Source organism: Leopardus geoffroyi, chromosome E1, assembly GCF_018350155.1.
Source record: "Leopardus geoffroyi isolate Oge1 chromosome E1, O.geoffroyi_Oge1_pat1.0, whole genome shotgun sequence".
NCBI classification, from domain to species: Eukaryota; Metazoa; Chordata; class Mammalia; order Carnivora; family Felidae; genus Leopardus; species Leopardus geoffroyi.
In genome coordinates this window covers 57,654,917-57,673,803 of record NC_059330.1, presented here as the reverse complement: position 1 = coordinate 57,673,803, position 18,887 = coordinate 57,654,917, and the positions used below count along the sequence as shown (strand labels likewise).

Below are 18,887 nucleotides of genomic sequence, written 5' to 3'. Positions count from 1 at the left end.
TTTCTTTCTTTCTTTCTTTCTTTCTTTATATTTTTGAGACAGAGAGAGACAGCGCGTGAGCAGGGGAGGGGCGGAGAGAGAGGGAGACACAGAATCCGAAGCAGGCTCCAGGCTCCGAGCCGTCACCACAGAGCCCGACATGGGGCTCGAACTCACAGACTGTGAGATCACGACCTGAGCTGAAGTCGGACGCTTAACCGACTGAGCCACCCAGGCGCCCCTCCATCTGTCATATGTCTGGGTTTCAACCCTACTTGCAGTGTGTACCACACAATTTCACATTTGGTTTTGTTCTTATGGTACATTCTGGGTTGCCAGACTTACCAAATAAAAATACAGGATGCCCAGTTAAATTTGAGTTTCAGGTAAATAATGAATAATTTTTCGGTATGAATATGTCCCGTGCAAAATCTATCTGGCAGCCCCTATTTATATTTTTTCAGTATTGACCCTTTTACTGGAATACATGTCCCTTCAGAACAAGAACTGTCACTTAGAAGAATCTGGATTCTAGGACCTCCTGGGTGGCTTAGTCGGTTGGGCGTCCGACTTCGGCTCAGGTCATGATCTCACGGTTTGTGAGTTCGAGCCCCGCGTCAGGGTCTATGCTGACAGCTCGGAGCCTGGAGCCTGTTTCAGATTCTGTGTCTCCCTCTCTCTGTGCCCCTCCTCTGCTCGGACTCTGTCTCTCTCTCTCTCAAAAATAAAATAAAAATAAAAATAATAAAAAAATAAAAAGGGAGTGACGTTCCGATCCATGCTACGGCACAGACGAACCTTAAAAACATTATGCCGGGGGAAAGAAGTCAGACACAAAAGGCAACATCTGTTCTATTCCGCTCGTGGGAAATGTCCAGAATAGGAAAATCCTGAGACAGAAAGCAGACTGGTGGTAGTGGGCAGGGGCCGGCGGAGGGGGAAATGGGAAGTGACCGCTAGTTGTGTAGGGGCTTTCCTTTTGGGGTGATGGAAATGTTCTGGAACTAGATAGAGGTGTGGTTGCACAACATTGTGAATGCATCAGATGCTGTGAATCGTCACTTTAGAATGGTTAATTTTGTGCTAAGTGAAATTCACCTCACCTCAATTTAGAAAGGAGAAAGTAGGGGAGGGGAGGGGGGAGGGAAAAGATGGAGGGAAGGAGGAAGAGAGAAAAAGAAGAAGAAAGGAGGAAGGAAGGAAGGAAGGAAGGAAGGAAGGAAGGAAGGAAGGAAGGAAACAAACCCTACTGGATAAAAGTCTACCTCTGGGACTTAGACTCTTTTTTGTCCACAATATTTTACTACAAAAACAAAATGAAATTAGGATGTGAGTAGGAAGCACGGAGAGGTTTGAACAGAGGTCGGGAGAGCGGACGCTGGATTCAGCTTCTAGATTCAACAAGTCTGTCGACTGGAACTCGCAGGACAGGCGTTGGTGTGCCTCGTGGTGACACCACCCTTCTCGGGTTGGTTGGCTGAACCACCCGCTACAGGAGACGGCAGCTCCTAATGCGCATGTCCAGCCAGCCGGGAGCGCATGCGCGGTCCAGGCATCTCCTAATGCGGTAAAGTGCGCGCCTCGAGGACGCGCCGAGCTGCGGATTTCCTCACCGAGATAGAGACAAGTTAGGTGCCAAGTCGACCAGCCACCCGATCAGCTGGCCCCGAACTCGGACCTGATGCTGGACGGGGGAGGGGAGGGGGAGCTGAGACCGGGAAGGCCTGTCTGCCCCCTGGTATCTGAGGCCTCCTCTGCCAGACCCACCAGGGTGCCTGGGATGCCTGGCCCCTGCTCCCAGAGGGGTCAATGTCTGGTTTAAAGGGACCGTCGGAAGGCGAGGGTAGAGGGTATGACCCAGATCCACAGGGACCAGCTGAGCCAGAGAGAAAGATGCCACTTGGGAAAGCAGGATTCCGGAAGGAGACGGGACGCTCCCAGCCCCTGGAAAACCCAGGACCAGACCCATTGCCCGGCCACGCCCCGAAGGCGCTCGTCCATCAAGACGCGGAATTTGGAAGTAACTTCTTTGTTTTGTAGGCGGATCCTGGAGTCGACCTGATGCAGAAGACATTTCTAAGAGCTTCCTACTGGCTGGCCCTCTCGCTGCCAATAGTGAATTCTCCAAGGCAGAGAGGCCAGGAGGAAACAGAGCTGCTTTCGGAATGGGGGTTTGCGGGGGAGGGCCGGATTGTTCATGTTAATGGTGCCTGTTGAAGAATAGTGGGGGGGGGGGGGGCCGGAAGGGCGCCTGGGGGGCTCAGTCCGTTGAGTGTATGACTTCGGCTCAGGTCATGACCTCACGGCTCCTGAGTTCGAGCCCCCCGTTGGGCTCTGTACTGACAGCTCAGAGCCTGGAGCCTGCTTGGGATTCTGGGTCTCCCTCTCTCTCTGCCCCTCCCCCACTCATGCTCTGTCTGTCTCTCTCTCAAAAATAAACATATAAAAAGGAGGAAGAAGCAAACTGGAAGACATATATGACTCTCTCTCAAAATAAATAATAAACATTAAAAAAAACCGTGTGCGGGGGCAGTGCTTGGGGGCGTAGAGAAAAGGGTTTACCAAATCGAAATATATACCTTGTACACCACCCTTGCCCTGCTGGGCACACTGGCTCTGGAAATCGCACCGCCATCAGAAAACTGCTCACCGAGCAGAGAACTGGAACCAACCAGAATGTTCTTCCTCCAGAGACATTTCCCAGGAGTCCCGAAGTTTCTGACCCCTAAGCATAGTTCTTTCTCGATCAGAGGTTCTCCACCAGAGGTGGCCTTGCTTCCAGGGGACCTTTGTGTCTGGAGACGTGGTTTTTTTTTTTTTTTTTTTGCCCCCTTCAACGGAAGGAGGACCTATAAAAGTTCAAAGGAAAAGCTGGCCGCCTTTGTTTCCATTTCGATGGCCATTAATAGAAGCTTGATTTACATAAGTTCACAGACCAGAATCCCGTGAGCTCTGTAACGGAGGTGGGGGTGGGGTGCAGGGTGGGGGTGGGGGGGTCACTTTTCAGGACCGGCGTGGTCTTCGTCTTTTGATGGTTTAGTTGATGCATTTAACCCACGGGTAGTGAGTGCTCCGGCACGCACTTAAAAATTCATCACCGCGTCAGAGCACTGGAATGATGCGGTGAAGTGGAGACAAGCCCACGCTCAGACCCGAAGCGGAGCCAGGCTGCGCTGGGCTGAGTGGGTGGCCGCGCAGAGCCTCCTTCTGTTGCTAAGGGAAGAAGGAAGCCCCTTGGGGTGTAAGCGGGGAGAGCGGAGCTGCCGCCCCCGTGGCTAGGCCGCTCTCCAGACTTGTGTGTGTGTCATAACCGGAGGCTTGGAGATTTGAGTCCCAAACCCAGAGATCCAATTTCTTAGACCTAAGGTGGGGCCCAGGGATCTGATGCTGAACAGCCAGCCCACCTTTGAGGGTTGAATTGCGTCTTCCCAAGATTACCTTCCAGCCCTACCGTGCCCCCCCCCCCCCCCGGGGGTAATTGGCTGCAGCCGCAAGGAATTAATACAGCACCCTCTCCAATGTGGCTCTTATGAAGTGGTCTAGAACGTCACTCAAAAATTCCAAACAGGTTTTAGGAACGAATGGGGGACAATCCGAGGTTCCTTTGCTCTCGCTCGGGGGGAGTACGATCTAGCTTGGATCCATGCTTCAACCAGATTCCCCCCCCACCTGCTGAATGAGAACATTGTCATGTGTTCATGGCGGCCCCACGGGGACCCCCAGACCCCCAGCTCCGCCTACCCTAGCTGTTGTCCCTGGTGCTGGGGGTCCCCCACAGCCTCCCCAGCACTGACCTGGGAGGACAGGGGTGGACTTCCCCTCGACACTTCTGGACTAGTCTCCCTCCTTCCTCCCTAAACACCATCCTGGAACCTCGTATCTTCAGCCGTATTCTGCCCTGCTCCCCTGGGCTACCATTACCCAGAACCGCCCATCACTCCCTGAAGCTCCTTGCCCCGGTTCCCACGGTACCACACTTGCCCGAATTCTTGGGGATTTCATTTTTTTTTTTTTTTCAGTATATGAAGTTTATTGTCAAATTGGTTTCCATACAACACCCAGTGCTCATCCCAAAAGGTGCCCTCCTCAATACCCATCACCCACCCTCCCCTCCCTCCCACCCCCCTCTTGGGGATTTCAAAACACTCAGAGATAATCTTTCCAGTATCTTGGTTCTTCGGTTCCTTCACTTCCAATCTCTCCTGTCCAACCTCTTGCTCCCACTGAGGCGTTTAGCTGCACAATATCCTATGGCAAGACTCCACCTCACTTAGCCAGTCCTCTGAGTCGCTCGGGCCCAAAACCTCGGGATCATCTCCCGCGGCTCTTTCGCAGTGCATCACCTTGTATCCTCAGCACGGGCCACTGGCCTGACCTCCAGAATGTCTTGATCGCTTCTCTCCGCCCCCCGCCCGGGGCTCTGGCTATCACCAAATCTCGCCTCTGGATCCGGGGAGCAGCCCGAAGGCCCCTGGGACGCCACCGTGGTTCCCATCCCGTCTCTCCTCAACACAGAACCCGTGAAGGGGAAAGCGGCCCAGGTCTTCGGTGCAAACCCTGCCCCTGTAACTGCTCAACCCTCCTCCCCATCAAGCTCTCCCCTCCCTACTGCTTCCTGCGCTCAGGCCTCGCTGGCTATTTCCTGCTCCAGCTTGGATGTCTCCTTCTCAGTGACAATCTCCCAGTAAATGCTGCTGCCCCCGCCCCGCCCCACCCCGTATTCCCTTCTACTCTTACCTGCTTGCTTTTCTCTAGAACTTACCACAGCCCAGCACACTGTGAAAATCGCTCATTTTCACTGTCGTCTGTGTCCCCCCCCTCCCAGCCCCACTGGAAAGTAAGCTTTGTGAGGACAGGAGACCTCTGTTTTGTTTCTGCACCTGTGTATCCATCTTGGGGCCTAGAACAGTGCCTGGCACCGAACAGGTGCTCCAACAGGCTGTGCTGAATGAATGAATGATTTAGCAGCTGATCTCTCAGGAGTTGGGTTATCGAGGGTTGTTGGGTAAGACTCTGAGCAGAAGGCAGGGGCGGGGCAGGGCGGGGGGCAGACGGGGGGGGGGGGGGGGATCGGGGGAGGGGGGTGGTGGGGACAGGTACTTCCCTTCCCGGAGTCAGGGACAGGAATGTCTGCCGCCTCAAGCTGCTGTCTCTTTTTAGCAGAAACACCACAACTGACGCGTTTGTTTTTAAAGCGAATGAGGAAATGATAGTTCTGCCTCTGCCGCCTTCGCGCGAGGCCCACCCTTCAGTGGAATAGGGGCAGATGCCAATTCTGTGACCCAGTGACCCAGGGAAGGTAACGGTTGAGACAAGTCAGGGAGGCGCGCCAGCCCCCAGCCTGGTGGAGAGGAGGAGGTGACCCACCACCTTGACCTTAAGGGTCACAGGGCTAGAAATGGGGGCGGGGGCAGAGCAGGGCGGGAGGCAGGCGCGGAGGCGGGCCCAGGAGCGTCCCCTCCCCCTGGTTCTGTACCACCCCCTGGTGGAGAGCGGGGACCCTGCCACCCTCCGGCTGCCTCTGAGAATAAGTCAGGCTCCCTTGGCCCGACCTCTTAGGAAGCCTGGACTTCCTCTTCCTCGGGGCAGAGACGCCCCACTGGAATGGCCCCAGCCCTCTCTGGGGCCACCCCCACCTGGCAGAGCTGGGGGGCTCCAGGAAGGGCTCCTGTTCCAGATCGGGCCCCTGGGGTAAAAAGACTGGACACGCCTGCCCAGGGACACGCGCGCTGCTCCCTCTCCCTCCCCCACCACAGCCCAGGTGAAAGCCAGCACTCTCCTGGCCCCATGGCCCCTGGAGGTCCCACACTGGCCTGCTCACCCCGCTCCTCTCCGCACCCCCCTCCAAGACCCCGCAGGAGTTGAGGCCACGTTCCAGAATCGTCCAGCTGTCTGCCAACAAATACCGCCTCTCTATCAGCAACCTCCACCAGCCATCTCCTTCACGCGGGCCACTCGGCCTCCTCCTGCTCCGCAGAGAAGCTGCTGGTGGCTTCCAGAGGCGAGGGTGATAGGGGAGTAAGCAGAGAGCCCAGGATGCAGAGGCCGCCCGGAGAGCCTCCTGCCGAGGCCAGAAGGGAAGCCTAGGACTCAGCAAGCGTCTTCGCTCACAAAAGCTCTTTCGAGGCCTCAACATTTGGTGTCATCAGTAATTTTGTGGATGAGTAGGGCCCAGAATGATGCCGCGATCGGTAACGGGGCCACAAGGGGCTGGTCTGAGACCCAAGCCCACGTCTCTCCCTCTCTCCTGTGCTTCCAGAAGTGTCTGTGCTTCCAGGTCCCTCTCCTGTGCTCACTGGCACCCCTGCACGAGCCTGCTTCCCCGAGGCCCTGGCAGGGCTCCCTCCTGCCCGCCCCCCATGCGATGTCCCCAGTGGCTCACCCAGCAGGGCCAAGCAGAGCCGCTGAAGGAGCCTCATGCCTCTGCTGGCAGAGGGCCCTCTGCTCAGGCTCACGAGAGCTCCCTCAACAGGGCCACCTCCACTCTGGGGCCCCTAGGAGGCTCCCAGGGTGGGTTCCTGCAACAAGGAGATAACCCGCAGGCCACAGCACCCCATGGGCTCAGTAACCAGGGCTGGGCCCAGAACAGCTAGGCCCCCGCACCGCCCCCCCAGGGAATTAGTAGGCCCCTGGGCCTTGGAACTAAACCAGGGCTTACACTCAGCTGCCACTGCTGGGCTGTAGGGGCCTGGGCCTGTTTGGTAGGTAGATGTTGGTGTCATAAACCCTGGAATATGTATGTTACTGGCAGAGGGGTATTAAGGTTGTTAGTATATATTTTTAAGTGTATTTATTTATTTTGAGAGAGAGAGAGAGAGACAGAGGCAGAGAGAGAGGGAGGGAGAGAGAATCCCAAGACGCGGGGCCAGAACCCACAAACTGCACGATCATGACCTGAGCCCAAATCAAGAGTCTGATACTTAACTGAGCCACCCAGGTGCCCCAAGGTTGCTAATTTTCTGATTTGAGATGGGGTCATTATTCTGGATTATGGGGACGGGCTGTTATCCTTTCCCCAACCCCCCCCCCCCCAGGGGAGTCTGACTTACGGGCAGGGTATCTGGTGGGATAGACCCGCTGGAGACACAGGCAGGAGAGGCCATCTCTGCTCATGTCACACCAGTTCGTTAGTGACCCCCTGTCGGGCACCTGCTAGGTGGCTGACACTGGGCTCAGCCCCCAAATTAGAGCTCAGACTGGATGAAGCCCTTGGCCACCCCTGGACGGTGATGCAGTGTGGCAGGCACGGTGCTCCAGGACTGCCCTTGAACTCAGAGTGGCATGGGGGCCCTTTCTCACACCTGCGGACAGTGGTCATTCCCCAGGACCGATGCCAGCCAGTCTAAAAGGAGGCCAAACCACATCACGTACGGGTGGCATGCGTGGCCTTTTTAGCAGTCTGCAACAGAGCTCACCGGATCTGGGGAAAAGGGTGGGAGTGAGCCAGGAAAACAGAGAACACTAAGGCCAGACCAGGGCTGGGGGTGCTCAGGGCAGGGGGCTCAGAGCCGCCTGGAGTGAGGGAGCAGGTAAGGTGTGGCAGCTGGGCTCCTCCTGAGCCAAACCTGGGGCTGCTGGGCCGGCGGGACCTTTTTATAGCCACGTTCAATTAGGGTGTTCAATTAGGGTGCCCCATTGTGACAGCCTTCCTCAGGGAAGATGTCCCGCCCCCAGAGGACCATTTGCTCCCAGTGGGAGCTGTTCTCTCCTACCAAGCTTCACAGGCTGACCACATGCCCATGCCCCATACAGCCCAGGGGTGAGCACCTGACCCAAGGAAGGCAGGGACAGCTGCCTCTGGGTACCCCTGGCCCTGCTCAGGGAAAGCCACTGGGGCCTGTGAGGTCTGGGCACGTTGGGAAGCTGGTCTAACGGAAGACCCTGCCACCTGTGAGCAGTAGGAAGGATGAGGGGCCCGTAGCCAGAGCCCAGGGGGCAGATGGCTTGGAGCTCACCTGGGGACTAGATGGGTCAGCGCCTTGGTGGCTCCCCTTCTCCCCAGCAGGCGAGAACCAGCATCTGTCACTTGCCCCCCAGATCGTGGCTCGTTCCCCAAGGATGTGCCCCGTGGGCTCACCTACCTCCCTGCATTTGGGGAGCAAGGGTACCCCCCCTCAGTTTCCTAGCTAAATTCCCTTTCACAAAGTCTGTCCTCACTGTGCTGACATGGTTGGGGGAAGGAATCGAAGGAATTAATGATTGCAGAAGGACAGAAGGATGGTCTAGGTTGCTGCCCACCTGTCTCCCGGGGAGGCCCCGAAGTTCACGGCTTTTCCTGCTCTGGGGATGGGGTCTGAGCTCAGGCAATTCATGAGAAGCCTCCTCCTTCCATCCAGGTGGGAGGAGAGGTGGTGGGCAGGCCCGAGGAACATTCCCCCCAGGGCTTTGATGGGTAGGGCATCTCTCCTGCCCCAGCCAGGAGCCCTCTCCAGTGACCACCTGTGTCGGTGTTTTCAGAGGAGGCTGGTCCTCTGAGCTTTTCTGTCTCTTCTCTCCGCAGGCTGCATGTAGGACGGGACTCATCAGGACCCAGGTCACCTAGACTGTGTGGAGCTGGGGCTATAATACAACCTCAGTTACTCAAGGCACACATCAGGACACTTGATAAGTAATTGCTCATTTAACTGTCAGAGGAGGGTGCCGTGAGCCCCATGTTGCGGCTGAGCAAACGGGCCCAGACTTTGACTGTCTTCTCCCTGGTGTTGCGCTTGCCTGATTCTCAGCAAATGTTTGCTGAAGCATGAGAAAGTGATAAGGAAAGGCCCCTGGTGTTTCAGTGCAGCCTTCTACCACTCTGGGCCAGAAGAGCATCACCCCCGGAGGCTCATCACCAGACGGCGCTGGGCTCCACCCTGAGTTTCTGTTTCAGATCCGTGGAGCCTGAGAAGATGCATTTCTACCAAGCTCCCACGGGATACTATCGCTGCAGGTCAGGGCCACGCTCTGTCTTGTTAATAACATGTGTCACTTTCACCCGAGACAGGCCAATGGCCCTCCCCTGACCGAGCACACAGCACCACGTGTTTGCCTGGAACAGGGCCCTGCAGTTGTTGACAGACTGACGGGTCATGTGGCACCGGGTGGGTGGACGGGAGGAGGTGAACCGGTCCAACCTCCAATGCCCACGTGAGGGCCTGGGCCCGAGGGCAGTGGGCCAGAGCCGCCTCCAGCCTGGGAATCCTGCCGGGTGCCAGGCTGCCGGAGGAAGTAGAGGTTTTCCAAGCACGTCATGGGGTTTCTCCTGACTCTCCCTCCCGAAAGTTCTTTGGGCCAGCATTCTCAGCCCTGGCTGCGGGGGAGAGTCATCTGGCAGCTTTAGAAAGTCCCGATGCCTGGCCACTGCACCTGCGCCGAGCACATCAGCAGTCCTGGCACAAGGCCAGTTCTCTAAGGCTGAGAGTCACTGCAGGGGTGGGGGTGGAGGCCCTGGGCTGCATCCCTGCTCCGTGGCCCACTGGCTCCACCTCCTCCCCAGGCTGACTCTCGGGTGTGTCCAACAATGCAGGTCTACACTTGTCTCACAGCTCTTGTGGGGCGCCTCCCGCCACCAGCCCCGCCACTCCTCGAGCTCAACTGAACGTGAGGGCGGGGGTCTTGGGGGGCACGGAGGAGAGTTAGAGAACAGGTTCTGTAGAAGCTAGGGCCAAGGGACCTCTGTTCCGGGTTCCTGAGGAGGCCCACTTTGTTGATGTGGGGTCCTGGGTCAGAATAGAAGACCATGAGGAATCCTGCCAGGGAGAGGCTGGCCGTGGACCATCTGTTACTCAGACTCGGGTAAGGTCTGGAAGCACCCCCCCCCCCCCCCACCCTCCTCCACCCAGGTCAGGGGGCAGGAATGCACCATGCTAGTGTAGTGTGGCTCTGGGACCAGCTCTGCTGCTTGGTGACTCCAGCATCACTTGTGGGTCTCAGTGCTCTCATAGGTGGAGAAGGGATAGCGGGACGCTGGTTGGGGGTGGGGGGCGCGGGGGGGGCAGCAATGTGCACTCAGAGCACAGCAAGCCCCTAGTGCAGGTGTGCTCAGCGGTGGCCGGGTCTTGCCCTTCGCGTAGATGTCAGCGGCGCTCCCCACAGGAAACATTTTCTGAGCACTTCCGGTGGGTGTGTATTTATATATCGCATTCGTGGGTTACTATGCTAATGTATTATGTACGTTATAAACCATCCAACAAAAATAGAAACTTTACAGGACCGGGCTAAAAATAGAAATACAAGTCACCATATTTTCTTCCTGCTGCCCGGGGGCTCTCCTGCGTCCTGCTGGAGGGCCCACTGAGAAGGGCAGTGTTGTCCGGCACGGGGAGGGGGCAGGAGCTTGGGGCCAGGGGGACTCTGGTGGGGAAGGTGGGTCGAGCCCCGGGGAGGCTCCGGGCCCGAGGCAGGGGTCGATGCTACAGCTCTGAGCCGCTGGGAAGGCGGAATCTACGCGCGGGGGCCCGGGTCACCGAAGAGCCCAGCGGGATCCTCGAGGCAAGGTCCGGGCCTGGGGGTCCTGGGGCCCGGGGAGCCGGGGCACGGGAATCCAGGGCAGAAGGATCGCGGGCGCGAAGCTCGGTAGTGAAGGGCCTCGGGCCCCACAGAGTCGCCGGAGCCCGGTTCCGGCAGCAGCCGCGACAGGTCCTCCACCAGGTGCCACTTTTCCTGGACTTGCTGCGGGGGTTGGGGGAGAGCGAGCGGCCGGTTACGAGCGGCGCCTTCACCCCGGAGCCGGCCGGGACGAGTAGCGGGCCCCGCAGCTGCACCTACGAAATCCGCCGTGCCGGGTCCCTTGCCCCGCCCCTGCCCCGCCCCTGCCCCGCCCTTGCCCCGCCCCTGCCCCGCCCAAGCCTCTCCCCACCCAGAGGCCACGCCCACGCCTCCGTGAAGCCAGAGACCACGCCCCCAATAGTACCGCCTCCAGAAAGAAGCCACGCCCCCACCAGGGCCCCGCCCCTCCCTCAACCCAGAGCCACATTCTATCAACCCCGCGTTCCCAAGCCTAAGGCCATAGGCCTGTCATCTGGCTCCCGGCCTGAGGCCACGCTCCGGGGCGAGGTGTGACCCCCTCCCCAGCCCAGCGGACACTCACCCACACCAGTTGCTTTCGGATCCGCTGGATGGCCCTCGCATTGGCCTGGGACTGGGAGACGCAGAAGGTCAGGACAAGGCTTTGGACAGACAGGAATCCAAGGTCAGCTATCCCTGGAGGGCAGGTGCCTCCCCTACTTCCTCTCTCCCCACCCCAGTGTCTTAACGCCTTCCGGAGTTCTTCTGTCTGCAGACACCTGTCTCTCTCCTGTCCTTCCTCCCCCTGGCAGCCTCTCTCCTCTAAAGGGCCGTAAGAATACCTCAACTGCAGGTTTTTAGTGTGTCTGCAGGAGGGATCGTGTGTCCCCGTGGGTCACACAAGGTACCTGCTCGAGGGGGCTGCCCAGGGCTACCTGCCTTTGGGCCCAAGCTCTGTCCTCTGGGACCCTGCCTCCCTGCCTCTCCTTGTCTTGCTCCTAGATCCCATGAGAGTGTCTGGGGGTGCTCATCGAAGGGCGGACGGCCTCCCAGGTGTGCCCGCTCTTGGCCCCTGCTGCCCTGAGAGGCACCTGAGCAGGATGAGGACGGGGAAGCTGAAGGCGTGGGAGCCCAGGTAGCGGAGGGCGCGCTGGCCAAAGGGCGGGAGCCGGAGGGCCATCAGCTCTGGGACCACCTGCCAGGGGGCCGCGTAGTTGGCGAAGAGGCCGCAGTCCCAGGAGGAGTGGATGCTGGGGAGAGACAGCCAGGGTGGGGCTGGCGTCAGGGCCCTGGGCGAGGAGGGGCGGCCTGCCCCCCAGCCTCGGGCACCTCTGCTGCCCTCACCTGCTGACCACATAGCCCAGAGGCACGACGGCCAGGAGCAGGCCCAGGATGAGCACCAGCTGGAAGAAGAAGGTGGAGCTGGAGGCGCGGAATCTTCGGGGAGAGGCCTTGGAGTTCCTCATCAGGGTGTACTGGGGGAGGCGGCAGCAGGTGGGGAGGCTGTGAGCCGGGGGAGCCCGAGGCCCGGGGCAGTGCCACTGGGGGGCTGGGCGGAAGCGGGACGGGAGCCGGGCTCCGCTGCCGCTGGCTCAGACGCCCACGCAGTGCCCCTCCGGCCCCTCCCAGCCCACGAGCCCTCACCTTCTTGATGTAGAAGGTGAGGAAGATGAAGACACTGTTGAGCAGAGGCAGCAGGGGACAGTAGAAGAGGCCCATCCAGGTGATCGTCTGGCCGGCCACAATGTCCAGGACATTCTTGGGCACCAGGAACTCTTCCCGGTCCAACCAGACCCAGAAAGAGCCTGAGAACCGCTCCACCAGCAGCCTGGGGGAGGGGAGCGTCCAGATACCCACAGCAGTCGTGACCACTGACCGTCACACACTCAGTCGCGCCGAGCGTGTGGTGGGAAGAACTGCTCACCCTTGGCTGTGGCCACCGGCCATCCCCCAGACACGCCCGGGTCACCCCTGCCGCCCCCAGGTCTCCCCATGGTGTCCCCGGGGCTCACCTCCTAGGCAGGCTGACAAAGAAGGCAAAGGCCACCGTGAGGAGGAAGTTGAAGATGCTCAGTTTGTACAGCTCTTCCCCGACCGCGTTCTCCCAGCACTGGAGCAGAGGGGCACGTGTCACCCAGGGTCCCTGGCCGCCCCTCGCCCACCCACTGGGGGCCTCTGTGTTGTAGGAGCCCTGCCTGGAGCCCGATAGGATTGCTAAGTTAGAACGGGGGACTCCAGGGGAAGAGCTGAGCAGGGACCCCCCCCTCCCCCGCCCTGCCCAGCGTGCTGTGAACAGTGCCCCCTGGAGGAGTGCAGCGCGCTCTCTCCCAAAGGTGAGACTGGAGAGGGACGAGGACAGGAGGGACAGGCCTGGATGGAGCCACCAGCCACCTGGTAATCACAGGCGTTGTAGCCGAAGGACTCACAGCTGGTCTTGTTTCTGCCAAGGCACAGCACAGTCTGGCCCAGAGAGAAGGAGAACATTCCCAGGCTGGCCAGCTTCAGCACCACGCACCTGGGGGGGGGGGGGGGGGGGGACCATGTCAGGGGAAGGGGCTCGGGTACATGGGCACAAGCCACCCAGGTTACATGTGCGGTTGAGCTCCGTTGGAGATCATGTCTCTCCGGGGTCCGGCGCACTCTGATTCCAGAGCCCGGCCGACTTCCAGCCTGCTCTGTCCGGTGGCAACGTTGCCCAAGGTGTGTTCCCCAGAATCGTGGTCTCCAGATGATTCATGAGGCAAGCGTTCTGTTTTTAAATCAGCGTGGGAGACGCTGTGTAGCCCAGCTGCCCTCCCCCTCCCCCGCTGTCACACTTGCTTTAGAGTTTCATATTCTCGAAGCAGGTGAGAGCTCTGTTTCTACCCTAGCCCGATTACGCGGTCTCACGTAGCACAAACATGCCCACGGGCACTCCTGAGTGTTGCATGACTGGAACACAAAGGCAGGATGGCTTTTAACCCCAAACCGTCTCATGCGCATTATAGCTAAGTGTGGACTCTCAGCTGACATGTGACACGAGTTTGGCTGCGAACAGTGGTTCTGTCGAGGGAGGCTGGGAGGCAGGGCGGGTGGGGGCTTATTTTTTATCTTTGCTTTTTGTCAGCATTTTGAAGTTTTTTTTTGTTTTTTTTGTTTTTACCACGTGCGTGTGCTATTACCTATTCCAAAAATAAAGTTTCAAGCCGCAGTCAGCCTTGGAGGAAAGCTGAATGGGCTCCAGACAGCTTCTGCACAGGGGAAGCAGGAGAGAAAGCCGGCAGAGCCAAGCAGGGGGGTGGAGGGGGAGACGGAAATGCTGAGCTGGAGCTCTGCGGGGGCTCAAGGAGGGGCTTGGGGTCCAAGGCGAGATCCTCGTCCTGAGCGGGGAGACAGAGCAGAGCATAGGGGTCGAGGCGGGGGGGGGCTTGCATTTGAACCTGCACCCAACAGACATGGTGAGCTTGCCTTTGGCTGAGGCACTTGACCCGTGCGAGCCTCAGTTTCCTCATCTGTCAAATATGAATGAGGATGGTCCCGACTTCACAGGTGAAGGTTGTCAAGGTGAGGGGTGGAAACCCTCGGGGCATGTGGGTGCTGTGCACCTCCCACCTTCCTGGTTTTCCCGGGCGAGAGGCTGGTTCCCAACCCCTCCTGGCTGTTTTGTCACTGGCCCCTCCGAATGGCTGGTGCTTGGTCCAGGCAGCTGGCTTACTTTGGAAGGAAGGGACTGGAAAGCTTTAGACGGAGGCTCTTGAGATCATGTTTCTGGAAGCTTCTGCATACCTTCCCTTGCTCGGGACCACTGGTGCCAGGCGGTAACCAACACGGGCAGCAGGACGCGGCGTCCTCAAGTGCCCCCGGGCCCTCCGTTCCTTCCCCTCCACACGCTGTCCCCCCTGTCACCCCCAAGGATGGCACTCACCAGATAAGGGTGAGGTTGACCTCAGTGTTGGGAGGGTAGTTCTCCAGCTGGATGAGGAAAACAAAGAGCAGGGGACCCACAAAGTTGACCAGGGCGATGACCCCCGGGGGCAGGTACTGTAGCAGCACGAACAGAGACTCCTGCGGGGAAAAGCAGGTAAGGGGGTGCGCATGGGCTGGGGGGCTCCCCAACGGCTCCCTCGGGCCCTACAACCCCCTCAGGTGTAACTGGTGCGGGCCTGGCATCTGGAAGCCCGCGGGCTATGCGCGGCTGGAGGGTATCGCGGGGAGAGGCGCTCTGGCCTGGTCGTGACCTCAGGCGGATTGTTTTCAACCTCTCTGAGCCTCAGCTTGCTCATCTGCAAAGTGGGACCGCCCCGTCTCCCCGCCAAGTTCTGGCCGGGGTTAAATGCGTGCACGTCAGTTGCCAGGCACCTCTTTGTTGTCCTGTGAGTACTTGGTGGCCCAGAAGATGGCGCTGATGGCCCCGACCACCAGGAGCCCGATGAGGACATTGACCCGCAGGTAGGTCAGCAGGTGGCAGGCCCTCTGGGTCCGGGTCTGCTGCTGCATCAGCAGGAATCGACGCCCTTCCTCCAGCTCCACCTGTCATGGGGGCGGGGACACAGACAGGTGGGGGCTGGGTGCTGCGTGCGTGGAAGGGGCGGGTGCCCTCAAACAGCGCAGGCCCAGGTCCGTGTTGGTCGGGAGACAGGCCGCCAGCATCCAGGCAAGGTTGGGGCGACCCTGGGGCGGGGGCAGGCTGAGGGCTGGTGGCCGGTCTTATCTAGACCGCCCCACCTCGCACCGTGTGTGTCTGCTCACGTCCAAACAGCGGCACAGCCCCACCTCCGGCTGGAACGCCCTACGCACGTGCATGTGCACACACCCCCGACACACGCTTCCAAACCACGGCCACTCACATACCCAGGTGTACACGCACCACACGCTGGCACACACCTTGAACTCGTTGCTGATCTCGTGCTTCTTGATGGTGGCTGCTTCCTGTCCCCGGATACAGAAGTCCCAGGAGGAGAAGACTTTGACACTGACAGGTGACCTGTAGTCTTGGCCCAGAAACAGCCTCTGTGGCAGCTCCTTTACCATCCTGGAGGGGGCCGGAGGCCAGGGCTCATGGGAGAGGGGCCTCTGCCCTGGCTCAGGTCTGGGGTGGGAAGCCCCTGACAGTCCTGGGGGCAGCCTGTGGCCTCAGCTATCGTTGGGGGTGGGGAGACAGGGGCGGTGTCCCCTGCCCCTGAGCTCTGCAGCTGGGGACACGGAGTTCAGGCCCTGGAGGCATAGATGAGCCTTAGGGAACAGGGGCCAGGGCCCTCCTGCTAACTTGGGGGTGCCACGCCAGGGGAGGGGCGATCAGGGAAGACCCACCCCCCCCCCCCCGGAAGGAGGTAGGGGCCAGGGCTCTGCTCTCACCGCCGCAGAGTCCCACAGAAGCAGAGGAACAGGCAGGCCAGCGGGCTCAGGAGGTAGGCCAGGCGGATGCTGTAGGCTGAACTGCTCTCCGGGCCTGCCCGGTATGCGCCATAGAAGAGGTAGGTGGTGTTGAAGGCCTGGGGACGCGGATGACAAGGACCGGGTCGGGTCGTGCAGGTGTGTGCTAAGTGTTTTCCAGGTCTCGGCTCTTTAACACTCACAGTACCCGCATCAGGTAGGGAGTGAGAGCCTCCCTATGTTACAGTCCCAGAGCAGTTAGGCAACTTTCCCAAGGCCACACAGCTTCGAGGAAGAGACATTGGCACATGGGAGTCTATACGGTAAGCCCTCAGTGGCACCCAGGGGTGACGGTGGGTGGTGCTTAGTCCACAGGCCTGGACGCTCCCCCAGCTGGGCTCTGAGGGCCATGGGCAAGTGTCCAGGGGCCTGGGCTGTGCATACTGGCCTCAGCCTCTCTCTGACCCTGTCAGTGTCCCCGCCAGCCTGTGTGTGTAGAACCATTTCCCTAGAAGCCAAAATGCCTTTGGAGGGACTGGGGTCCTCTTAGACTGCGGTCCCCTGGGGCCAGTTCTCCAGGTCCCCCAGCCCCCCTGACCCATAGTGAAGGCAGAATCCACTCACCCTGCCGGTTAAAACATTCCAAAGTTGATTGTGGAATCTGGGAACACCAGTCTGGGGCTGGAGGCCACCAGGGCACTGGAGGGCTGTCGGGAGGGAGAGAAAACCAATAGGGAAGGGTCCCCAAGGGACATCAACTCCATAGCCCCCAGTCCTGGGGAGGCCCGAGCAGGGCCCTGAGGATATGTCGGGAGGTATGTCATGAACACGGCCCGGCAGGGAGGGTCCCAGGGCTTGGACTCAAGCAGGAGGATGCCTGGGACCGGGACACAGAGGGTAGGGCTGTCCCAACACCCTGAGCCCCGGACCAGCCCCTCAGCGTCCCCGGGGGTGCCTGTGGGCTCCAGGACACTATTCCCTCGGCGGGTAGGGCACTCACTGAAGTTAAGGGAGGGGCCTGTGTCAGGGGGGCGGAGCCAGACCAGGGGCAGCAGCACGAAGCCTGCGGTCAGGAGCACGGTCAGCAAGTTGAGCAGCAGCAGGAAGCGAAGGAAGGTGAAGTAGGACTGGATTCCGGTGCCAAAGAGGCCTATGAGGAGAGGAGGGGTCCTTCAGGGCCGCACCGAGCCAGGGGCCCCCCTGAGAATCCGAGGGCTGTGGGTGGCCAGCCTCGCGGGGACCTCGGTTGAGGGCCCTGGAGGCTGCCCTAGCAGTACCTCTGATGGCCACCAGGGGGTGCTGCCATCTATCAAGTTTTGCGCCCCGCTTGGGGCGGAACTGATGCGGATGATGGGATGGGGGACGATGGTTGTTGTTGGGGGGGGGGTCGGTGAGGGGGGAGGGAGGGGTCATGACAAGCGGGCTGGTGCCCTCCTTGGGCTTCTAAACTGGACACGGAGACTCCAGAGAGGGGAGGTGGGGGTGAGGGCGCGGGTCCTACCCCCGATCTCGTAGAGGGCGTCTTCCCAGAGGCCGAAGCCCCGGACCAGCCTCCGCGCTGCCTCCCCTAGGCGCCGGCCCGCTGTCTGCCCCCTGCGCCGCCATCGCTGCCAGCGAGAGGTCTTCACCCCCCAGGGCTCCCGCAGCTGCCTGGGACGGGGTGGCGATGGGGGCGCCCTTGAGTCACCCGCTGTGCCCACCGGGCCAGGCAGAGCAGGGCCACGGGGCAGAGGAGTTTTCCCACTGCCGGTGACTCGTACCCTCATTCAACAGGTGCTTCCTCTCGGGGCCCCCCATCCCCCACCGTCTGATCTCCAGCCGTGTGGGTCCGCGTGTACCCACCGGATGAAGCGCTTGTCCACCATGGCATACGGCAGCCCCCGGACTTGTGCCTGGGAGGACCACAGCCGCCCGATCTCTTGCTCCCCCAGCTCCTCCACCCCTGGCTCAGGCGCTGGCTCCCCGGGGTCCTGGCCGGACCGCGCTGCCGGCCTCCGCAGCATCTCCGCGGTGGGGTTGGGGTTGGGGGCGCCGGGCCGCCCCGCCCCTCCTCCCAGAAGGGCTGGGGGCTGCCTGTCGGGCGGGCTTCAGGGTCGTGGCCCTGGCATGGCCAGAGATGAAGAGATAGAACTCAGCCGGAGCAGGTCTGGACTCAGTCCCCATCCACATCTCAAAGCGACACACAGCCAGAGGCCTCCGTTTCCCTGTTTGTCCACGGGGGAGAAAGGTCCAAAGGGCACAGAAAGATGGGACTGTCACAGACACAGACAAAGCCAGGTGTGGCCACAGATTAAGTGCGAGGGGGCCCAAGGCCTGCTGTACCCCAGTTACACCTGCTGCCCGTGGGGTCACCCTTTGGCAAGACCATTCCTCTTCTCGGGGTGCTAATTCTCCCATTGGGAACGGGCCCCAAACCCTGACAGGTCCAAGGATCCGGCATCCTGTGGCAGCACCGATTGGGATGTGCTGGGACTCGGTCTGCCCGGTGCCCCCAGGGACCCCAGATGAGGGGGCGTGGCTATGGTCTCAGACTTGGGAACCGGACCCTAATAAGCAGGCTCTGACCCCCACCCCTTCAGCAGCCCTCGACCTCGGTTTTTCTCTTTCACCCCCTCACGCTCTGCCTCCTTCCCCCCAGTGTGGGCCCAGCTCACCTGGGGACAAGGGCCCATCTCCCCGGAGGAGCCCCCTCCTTCGACCGGGTCCCGCCAAGCCAGGCGGGACTGTGAGGGAGCCGAGCGGAGAGGGGTCACGTGACAGGAACCCCAGCTCTCCCGCCGTCTCCTCCCCCCTCCACTCCTCGCCCCCACCTCGGCAGTTTCCTCCGCTTTCGCTGGGGCCGCCACTTCCTGCGGCGCGCGGGGAGGGGGGGGGGGCGGGCGAGCAGGTGGGAGGCGTGGCGGGGCAGCCTCCCGGCGGGCGGCTCGGCTGCGCCCTGGGTGGGGGTCGCGCCCTCCCCTCCCCGCGGCTCCTGCGGTTGCCGCCTTCCTCGCCCCCGCCCCGAAGCGAGGGCGCTCCTGGGTGCTCGCCCGGACCCGCTCCCTTTACACCCGGGGAGGTGGGGGGGGGGG

The 18,887-nt window shown here is 60.5% G+C and overlaps 1 protein-coding gene and 1 long non-coding RNA gene across 2 annotated transcripts; one reads left to right on the top strand and one right to left on the bottom strand.

Moving 5' to 3' along the window:
* Positions 1-10,104: 10,104 nt before the first annotated feature.
* TMC8 (transmembrane channel like 8) lies at positions 10,105-18,661 on the bottom strand. Its single transcript, XM_045490942.1, is given in 17 exon segments — positions 10,105-10,415; positions 10,417-10,629; positions 11,048-11,126; positions 11,556-11,714; positions 11,809-11,939; positions 12,109-12,292; positions 12,477-12,574; positions 12,856-12,979; positions 14,369-14,508; positions 14,803-14,973; positions 15,328-15,475; positions 15,799-15,935; positions 16,441-16,523; positions 16,817-16,966; positions 17,318-17,466; positions 17,659-18,020; positions 18,471-18,661. Coding segments are annotated over 16 exon segments (2,172 nt in total). The 5' UTR covers positions 17,820-18,020; positions 18,471-18,661; the 3' UTR covers positions 10,105-10,370.
* Positions 14,515-17,699, top strand: LOC123604623. The gene is made up of 3 exons (XR_006715392.1): positions 14,515-14,892; positions 15,203-15,422; positions 17,590-17,699. It is a non-coding gene; the product is annotated as an uncharacterized LOC123604623 (long non-coding RNA).
* Positions 18,662-18,887: the final 226 nt, after the last annotated feature.